The sequence below is a fragment of the Habropoda laboriosa genome, unplaced genomic scaffold (assembly GCF_001263275.1).
Source record: "Habropoda laboriosa isolate 0110345459 unplaced genomic scaffold, ASM126327v1 scaffold84, whole genome shotgun sequence".
NCBI lineage: Eukaryota > Metazoa > Arthropoda > Insecta > Hymenoptera > Apidae > Habropoda > Habropoda laboriosa.
In genome coordinates, this window is record NW_017100202.1 from 1069245 (window position 1) to 1078859 (window position 9615).

A 9615-nucleotide genomic window follows, 5' to 3' on the forward strand; every position below is an offset into this window, starting at 1 on the left:
ATAACGTTTAATCTGATGTAACGTGCTTTCAGCTAAATGTAGAAATTAACGTGCTTCGTCTAGACTGTCGGTGCATTTAGTGAGTATGCTTGCCCCTAATATCCCCATGCCCACGAAACAAAGCCTCCGTAACCCTAATCTCCCGCTTCTTAATCCACTGCGAATGAAAAGCATATCGGTACTTCGTATAATTTTCTACGTACAACGAAATAGCAATAGAGCGCTGCGTAACGAATTTAAAAGAAAAGAAAAAACGATAGTAGGCCTGTTAACGATTATGGTTAATATTGTGAAATAATTGCTGCTTCAATTTTAGGCAACTATTAAATGAATAATTGATTGTATTAACAGACGCTGGCTTATAATTCTGCGATTATGCAGCTGATATTGTTTACTTTTGTTATAATATTTTATTTGACGCGTTACAGAAGAGGCCTCGCTTAGTATCACCAGGGAAGAAGAAATTTCAGAAGAAGGTACGTCTCGATTGAATTCTAAAAAAATTTGATTATTCGTGTGTCACTAATATTGGTAAATTGTGTAATTGATCGAACGAACTTTTTTTTTAATCTTGCAGATGAAATTGAGTATGTTGTTCGCGATGGCGACACGATGTTCTCGATCTGCTCGTACGTGGCAGAAACAGACGAAGCCATCAATCTCGTCGAAGGAGAAAGAGTTTACGTGATCGGTAAGTTTACGTACTATTTTTATATATTAAAAAAAAAACAAACAAAAGTGATATTACTACGTGTATATTTTTATCAGACCACACAAATCAAGACTGGTGGTTCGTAAAGAAACACTTGACAGAAGAAAAAGGTTGGGTTCCTGCGCAATATCTTCTCAACGAAATACACTATACTCATTATCTCCAGCGCAAATTGCACGAGAAGATCGACAAATTACCAGTCTTCGAAAGTAAGTATTTAAATGCGATACTTTCTCTATCATCAAAATTTCACTGGAATAAAATTGAAATTATAAAAAGACGAAAATCACTTCGAAGGATTTCTCCATACATTTAATGACGTCGTTGTTAATATTAAAGAACCTGCGCCGGGAGAGAAAACATCAGCGCCAAGGTTCATAGAAAAATTGCAGCCAATTCACACGCCAGACGGTTACACGGTTCAATTCGAATGTCAAGTGGAAGGTGTACCGAGGCCTCAGATAACCTGGTTCCGACAAACTGCCATCATCAAGCCGTCCCCCGATTTCCAAATGTACTACGACGATGATAATGTAGCGACTCTGATAATTAGGGAGGTATTCCCTGAAGATGCTGGCACTTTCACCTGTGTCGCAAAGAACGCTGCTGGTTTCGCTTCCAGTACCACAGAAATGATCGTTGAAGCGCCTCTTTCTGATCATGGATCGGATCTGACTGGTCCTTCCAGAAAGAGCCTGTCGAGGTGTGTTTTCCTCATATTTCGTTGTTTCAACTTTTATCTCGCGGAACAATTTTCATTCCACGTTTAATCGCTATTATTGTATTAAAATGTACGCTTCAAATAATTTACAGGGAATCATCTCTCGCCGATATCTTAGAGGGAATACCGCCGACGTTCTCTCGAAAACCAAAAGCAAAATACGTGAACGAGGGTGAAGATGTGATACTGGAATGTCGATTGGTGGCTGTACCAGAGCCTGAAATAACATGGTATTACAAGGACACGCAGATCACGACTAAAGAGAACATCGTGGTCGCCACTGAAAGCGACATGCACATGTACTGCAGCGTGATTAAGATCACCAAAGTGCAGAAGAAACAGGAAGGAAAATACGTGATCGTTGCTAGAAACAGGGAAGGTGAAGCTACCATCGAAATTCCTATGAAGGTTCGTGTATCGTTATTATTAATCGATTATAAAACTTCAGATTTTACAGACCGAGATTCAAATTCTAATGTTTCACACAATACCTCACAGATTTAATTTTCACCAATTTCCTACATTTTTTTGTAATTTACACCGAAAATTGGAATTTTTGATAAATACGCAGGTGAAGACTGGCAAACACGAACCGCCAGAGATCCTAGAGCCGCTGCAATCGTACGTGGTGAGAGAAGGAGAGACCGTGGTATTGTCGACTCAAATCGTCGGAAACCCTGCTCCAAAAGTAACTTGGTACAAGAACGGTAAACCTCTGAAGGGCTTGACTCCGAAACAAGATGGCCACGTGAATACATTAACGCTGATTCAACCTCAAGTATCAGACTCGGGAGAGTATTCCGTGGTGGCTACCAATGATCTTGGCACAGCCGAAACGAAAGCAACATTAACAGTTGAAAGTAAGAATACAAAACACCTACTTTACTTTTTAAAGCTTCGCTTCCTCTACTTCCAACGAGATTTCTTACTTTTTGTGAGAGGAAATCCTCGTATGTTCGAACATCTACACTGCACTAATAACAGGTTAAATAATGTCACCGTTATGCTTACAAATTAATTCTGCAAAATGCTTCGCTAAAATGTTTTTCAGTAAACGTGAAGTCTTCGCTGGCCATTAGCTTCCAGCAGCATACATACGAACATTACACCGTAACGAAGGGTAGGATATGCTTCTGCTTGCGTTGTTTCATTGTACATTTTTAATGCGTTGTGTATGTTTAAATTGTATAAAGAAATTCGTATAGGTAAGTAACACTACTGTAATCCCGTAGAAATACCAAGCGGAGCTCCAGAACCGCCATTGTTCACGGAACGGTTCCAAGAACTCACTGTTCCAGAGAAGGGAACCTTCAAGTTGGTGGCCAAAGTTACTGGAAATCCTGTTCCAGAAGTCACGTGGTTAAGGTACTATTGTTTATTTTATCATTTTCAAATTTCAAATTTGAGTTTTCTTCCATTTATCGCATAATTCAGAATACCACATTTTTGGTCACACTTGAAAATTGAACCTTTAAGGGATGAAATAGACATTTATTGAAAATTTTACGAATGGTCATCGTAGAGAGGGTTGAAATCTTGAATTTTAACGAACACTTTGATAATGTAAAAAAGGGAGGATATTCTGAAATCCATCTTTCTCGCAGAAACAACAAGCCCTTGGAGAAATCACCGAACATCACAGAGACCTACGACGGCGAGAACATCGCACTGGAGATCAAAAACGCGGATTCAGAGATAGACTCGGGCGATTACAAGTGCATCGCCAGCAATCCAGTCGGAAAAGCATCTCACGGTGCCAGAGTCACGGTGGACGTCGAAAAAGTAACCTTCACGAAGCAATTGGAGAAAGAAGTCGTAGTGGACGAGTACAAGACCTTGGAATTGAACTGCGAGACATCTCACACAGTCTCGACAAAATGGTGGCACAACGGCAAGGAAATCAGCGGAATGGATCACCGCGTGATCATTCAGGAAGGAAGAGTGCACAAATTAGTGATCAAGAAGACAAATCCCACGGACGAGGGAACTTACAAGTGCACCGTGAAGAATCAAACTACTTCAAGCAAAGTCACGGTGAAAGGTGAGAATTATTGTGATCTATTAAATACATGAAAAATGTATAATTAATTATTGAAATATTCGACAAAAATTTGACATTTTTCGTAATGAAAAATGAAAATTACAGCCACCAAACCGGAGTTCGTGAGAAAGTTACAAGACTGCGAGGTGAAGGAGCGTGAAATCGCGATTTTGGAGGTCGAGATCACGTCGCAGTCGGCCGATGTTAAATGGTTCAAGGATGGTGAACCTTTGGGTCCAGGCAGAGAGAAATTAGACTTCGTGAAAGATGGCACCATTAGGAAGTTGCTCATCAGAAGCACATCCGTCCACGATGAAGGAGAGTACATGTGCACTCTCTTGGATCAAGAATGCACAGCGGAAGTCACTGTCGTCGGTAAGTATTGGCTTACCATTACATTAATCCCAAAATTAATTTTTCAAGATACGATCAAATTTACAGCATGAAAAATGTAAAATGCTACTTTACTAAATTTCTTTGCGAATTATTCCAGAATTACCACCAGAACTCATCACAAAGATGCAAGACGTGACGATAGCAAGAGGCGAGAGAGCAACGTTCGAGGTAGAACTAACGAAAGGAGACGCTTTGGTACGATGGTTCAAGGACGGACAAGAGTTACAATTTTCCGAGCACGTTCGATTATCTATCGATGGCAAGAGGCAGAAATTGAAGATCTACGACACGGAACCGGAAGACGCGGGTGTCTATTCCTGCGAAGTTGGACAACAGAAGTCATCTGCTAAATTGACCGTTGAGGAACCAGGAGTGGACTTCATCACGAGATTACCGGATGTGACTCTCGTACCATTGAACTCTGATGCCGTTTTCGTTATCGAATTATCGCGAGATGTTCCAGTCACGTGGATGAGGTGGGTAAAATATTGAAGAAACTATTAAAAACTGTAACTGTTTTGAGGCAGCAGGGAATATAATTGAATGAAAATTATTACAGGAAAACGGAAGTCATCGAGGAATCAACGAAATACACCATCATCGACGAAGGCACTGTGAAGAAACTGATCGTGAAGAAATGCACCACTGAAGACATTTCAGAATACTCGGCTACGGTTACAAACGTGAAGACGTCGTCGAAATTGAGAGTCGAAGGTAAAATTGGGGAAAAAAGAAAATATTTAACTGTAACTATTATTCGTAATTAACGTTATCTCTGTGATCTTTCTCAGTCATCGAGAGTCCACCAAAGATCAGTCCAGACACACCGAAGAAGTACAAGGTGAGAAAAGGCGAGGACGTCGAAATCGTGGTGAAATACAGCGCAACACCGAAACCAAGCGACGAATGGACGGTAAATGGTCACGTAGTTACCAAATCAAAACGAGCCACGCCATTGATCGGCGAGGAATCCGCGACACTGACCATCAAGAAGATTCAGGAGGAAGATGTCGGTGATTACACTCTGAAATTGGTGAACAGCGTTGGAGAGACTAGTATAGAGATCAACGTAGTCATAGTTCGTAAGTATCGTATTTGAAATTTCTTTTTCTTCTTTTCGAATACAGTTTTCTAATCGATCGCCGTTAACGCATCGTTGTATTCATGCTTGCAGAGGTACCAAGTGCACCTGGAGCACCAGAACCACTGGAAATAACAGACAACAGTGTGACACTGCACTGGAAGAAGCCAGATTCAGATGGAAACTCGCCAATCGTCGAGTACATTCTGGAGCACCAAGAAAAGACTGAATCTACGTGAGTATATCGCTTCTTTCAGTTGGAAAAAGAACTCTACGTGAGATATTTGAATATTAAAGTAAGAATTATTAGAATTCAAAAATTACTCGTAACAATTATCTTCTTTCATTGAAGATGGACCAAGGTTACAGAGACTGTAATAGAAACCACCCACAAAGTAACGAAATTAACCACGAACAAAGAGTACACCTTCCGAGTGTCAGCCGTGAACGAAGCCGGACCAGGAGAAACATCACCAAACTCTCCGTACATAAAGATATCGAAACCATCCGTTGTGGAACCACCGGTTGTCCTAGAGCCTCTAAAGAGTGTCGTAATTGGACTTGGAGAAACCGTCACCCTATCGTGCGTCATTGGAGGAACACCTACACCTGAGATCACCTGGTACGAATTTTTCTTCAAATTCTTTCCAATTCCCATATTCAATTTTTCCTCGAATTTTAAAAATTTATTTTATGCAATTTTCGATAAACAATTCTTCCCAATTTCCATATAATTCTGAAGACACTAAAGTAACAAATTTGAATAATTTGTCGTTTAGGCTGAGAAATAGCGAAACTTTCGAAGACAGCAGCATCACCTACGAAAATCGCGTGGCAAAATACACCATCGCGAGGACCACAGAAACCTCATCGGCAACCTTCACAGTGAAAGCAAAGAACAACGTAGGAACAGCAGAAACAACGTGCGAATTGAAGGTGCAAGAAGCACCAAAGATCGCCTACGACGAGACACTGGCAAGCCAGAATCTCCCAGTGAACAGCCAATGGAAGATCGAGATTCAAACGAGCGGCTTCCCGAAACCGGAAGTAGCGTGGTCGAAGAACAGTAAAACGATCGTCGACAAGCGCGTCTCTGTTCATACAGAAGAGAGAACCTCTACCATCTCTATCTCTTCGCTTATCAGAGAAGACACTGCCACTTATACAGCCAAGGCAGAGAATCAAGCTGGCAGTTCTTCGGTTGACTTACATCTTAGAGTTATAGGTAAAGTTTTCAATTAATCGCATAAATTTGAAATAAAGCGTCACTCATTGCTGGATTGGTTTTCTACGTTGTTTTCCCTGCAAATTCTTTAGATAAACCAGGCAAGCCGCAGGGACCGGTTGTCTTCAAGGAAATCAGGCAAGATCGCGTCACCGTCGAATGGAAACCGCCAACAGACGACGGTGGAATCGAACTGGAGAAGTACACGATCGAGAAATGCGAACCTGGCAAGACTTGGATGAAAGTAGTCGACATCGACAAGGAAGTGGAGAGCTTCTGCGTGCATAAGCTGCAGCAGAATGCTGAGTACAAGTTCAGGATCATCGCTAGGAACGCTGTCGGAGCGTCGGAGCCTTTGGAGTCTGATACTGTCAGGATGAGAACCTCCTTCGGTATGACAAGTTTTTACACATTTTTAGACGAACGTTATTTTACTCTCTGCAATTTATAAATACTTCATTATGAAATTCGTACTAATAATTTACAACCTGATTTATACCTCGTAATTTAAATACTCTCTACTAATTTTCCTCTCTGCTGCATTATTCGCAAATAGTAGGATACAAATTTGCGAAAAAAAATTGTCACGTATAATGCCTTATTGTATCGATAAAGAACCACCGGGACCACCAAGAGGGCCACTGGAAGTATCGGGAATGACGAAGACGTCGTTCACGATAAAATGGCAGCCTCCGGAGAACGACGGTGGAACACCGATAACAGAGTACATCATCGAGATGAAGGAGGAGTCGAAGAAGAACTGGCAGAAGGTTAACAAGAATCTTCCGTTTTCGAGTATATTTTCGAAGGGAGAATTGAAAATTTGATTTCGTTGTTTCCTTTGTTTATTCGCAGATCGGCAGCACGAAGCACGAAACGACAAACTTCATCGTGTCAGATTTGAAAACAGATGTACCTTACAACTTCAGGATAACAGCAAGGAACAATGTCGGCACTGGACCTCCATACGTAGCTGAAGAACCAATTACACCAGGCAGAAGAATCAGTAAGCAATTGAAACGATTTTTATTGAACATTGCAATATTAATAATCTGAGGTTAATTGTAATCATTTTTTTTTTTAAACATTTGTGATAGTAGAATTACTGTAAGATTAAGAATAGTAGCAACGCTTCAGCGAGGCTTTTATATAATTATTCGCACTCTAATGCTTTTGAGTATCGATCATTTGTCGCTTATTTATTGCTTCCGCTATCGCTTAGAAATAACAAAGCTCACCGAAAGCAGCATGTACGCTCTGCTGGGTATATTCCCGCCAACGAAAATAATTATCAGCAAAAGTAAGTTTCAATCGTGCTTCTATTTCGCTGCTTATCGTGAAATATTATTTTATTCGCTGAATACATCATGCGATATGCAATTTGTAGCACCACCATCGAGTCCGCAACATGTACAAGTAACGAACGTCACCAGCAAGAGCGTGACCCTCAGCTGGTCTCCGCCAGCCAACACAGGAGGCAGCGATCTTACAGGTATATTTTAATTTAAAAAAAAAAAAATGTACATGAAGATAGAGACAAACATCTTTACATCTTCCTGCTTTAATAGGATACGTTATCGAGAAGAGGCCATTGATTGGAAAAGGAGCAAGATGGACGAAAGTCGTCACTTTGGAACCTACTACACTTCAATATTGCATAGAGAACTTGAAAGAGAGCGAATTTATCTTCAGAGTGTTCGCAGAGAACAGCATGGGACTTAGTGTACCCACAAACTCAGAACCAGTTACCTTAATGACACATGCCAGTAAGCTTTCGTGTCTTTTTGTCTTCGTATCAAAATTTTAATTAATTTTCAGTTTTTATATCCAAATTTCAATTTATTTTAATTTTCATATCAAAATTTTAATTAATTTTCAGTTTTTATATCAAAATTTCAATTAATTTTAATTTTCATATCAAAATTTTAATTAATTTTAAAATCCATTTCTTCTCACAGATGTGCCATCACCGCCAACTGCACCATTGGAAATCAGACAGATCGCAGGAAATACAGTTTTAATTTCGTGGGGCAGACCGGAATCAGATGGCGGTGCGCCATTGGAAGGCTACAGAATCGCTATCAGGGACGCAAAGAAGACCATGTGGATGGAAGTAGGACGAGTGACCGCAGATGTGCAGAAATTGAACATCAGAGATTTGCAAGAGGGTCACACGTACTTATTCAGAATCTACGCGAAAAACGAGATCGGTCTCAGCGATCCTTTGGAGTCTGATGAACCGGTGAACATCTTACCAGCTTCCGGTACGTTCACATTTATCCCTTTTTATATTTTGTGGAAGTAACTTATACGCTCCACCGCTAGAGGGACGGACGAACGTTAATCTTTCTCACTAGACCTTTCAATGCTCCTATTACTATATATATAAATCCTAACCTATAAGTTGATGAGATGAAAGGCAATTTTTTTGCTTTTCTTGCCTATACTCTTTTTTATTACGTTTCCTCTTGCACAAGCAACCGCCCATAACTTCTAAGTTTTAAAAAACCAATACTCAATTCTGAAATTTTTAGTTCTGTAACCTGTTAACCTTATAAAGCATAATTTTCAAAGTCCACTATTTCTGATTTAAAAAATTTTTTTAATGTATTTTAAAATTTTTTAACTATAGAAGTTTTCTTAGAAAAAGAACATTGAAAAATCAGATGGATTTTTCATAAACTTTTCGTTGTGCAATCTTGTATTTGTTTTTTTTTCAGAATTATCTGTAGTGGAGCCTATCGCGGAAGCCACCGACAAAGGTGAAACCGCATCGGTGAGCTTCAGCACGAATACGAGTTCTTGGTTACGAGAACACAATATGGACGCCGATATTCATTCGTACGCGAGGGCGAGACTTCTCAGACAAGACGAATACTTCTTCCGCATTTGGCACTATGCTAAGAAACTCTTCAAATAAGCATTTCTACGATTTAATGGCGGGAAAAGCGTGGAACGGATTTATGTTCGTTTTTCTTATCGAGGACCAGAAAGATTTAACGCGTTAGTAAAGCAAAGAAACCAATAGAGACACTAAGAGACAGCTTTAATATTAATTTCGTATATTATCAAGATTTCTTTCTTCTTCTTTTCATTCATTTTTTCTTTTTTTTTAACGAAATTTAAGCGAATAATTATTTCGAGCAATTTAGATAATTTTCTTCTTCCACGAACTTTTTATTATATGATTAAGAAAAACAGTCTCTTGACACTTTCGATGTTTAATTTCTCACGTGAACACCGGCATACGTGAAACGACGAAAGAATTAATGACATTATTGTCGAATCGTTCCTTTCTTAGAAGCACATGCATAGCGACTAGATTTAATCTAAGAATCGATACTGGATGGGTGTAGAATCTAGTCAGTGTTAGAGTAATGTACTTTCTTCTTCTTTTAACGGACCAAGACTTCTTCAAGCATACTTGAAATCGATACAA

General features: G+C 39.7%; 1 protein-coding gene across 1 annotated transcript in view; it reads left to right on the forward strand.

Annotated features, from left to right (window-relative positions):
* LOC108570437 (titin) overlaps positions 1-9250 on the forward strand; it is a 108049-nt gene extending 98799 nt beyond the window's left edge. Inside the window, exons 60-82 of the mRNA XM_017932297.1 lie at positions 429-476; positions 578-691; positions 769-921; positions 1052-1415; positions 1526-1841; positions 2005-2293; positions 2666-2798; positions 3038-3474; positions 3580-3849; positions 3968-4346; positions 4430-4584; positions 4662-4952; positions 5045-5186; positions 5304-5573; positions 5731-6176; positions 6269-6568; positions 6792-6946; positions 7032-7182; positions 7399-7476; positions 7564-7668; positions 7745-7942; positions 8135-8440; positions 8897-9250. Coding sequence (XP_017787786.1) covers positions 429-476; positions 578-691; positions 769-921; positions 1052-1415; positions 1526-1841; positions 2005-2293; positions 2666-2798; positions 3038-3474; positions 3580-3849; positions 3968-4346; positions 4430-4584; positions 4662-4952; positions 5045-5186; positions 5304-5573; positions 5731-6176; positions 6269-6568; positions 6792-6946; positions 7032-7182; positions 7399-7476; positions 7564-7668; positions 7745-7942; positions 8135-8440; positions 8897-9096 — 5300 coding nt within the window. The 3' untranslated portion in view covers positions 9097-9250. The remainder of the gene's footprint in view (positions 1-428; positions 477-577; positions 692-768; positions 922-1051; positions 1416-1525; positions 1842-2004; positions 2294-2665; positions 2799-3037; positions 3475-3579; positions 3850-3967; positions 4347-4429; positions 4585-4661; positions 4953-5044; positions 5187-5303; positions 5574-5730; positions 6177-6268; positions 6569-6791; positions 6947-7031; positions 7183-7398; positions 7477-7563; positions 7669-7744; positions 7943-8134; positions 8441-8896) is intronic.
* The last annotated feature ends 365 nt before the right edge of the window (positions 9251-9615 follow it).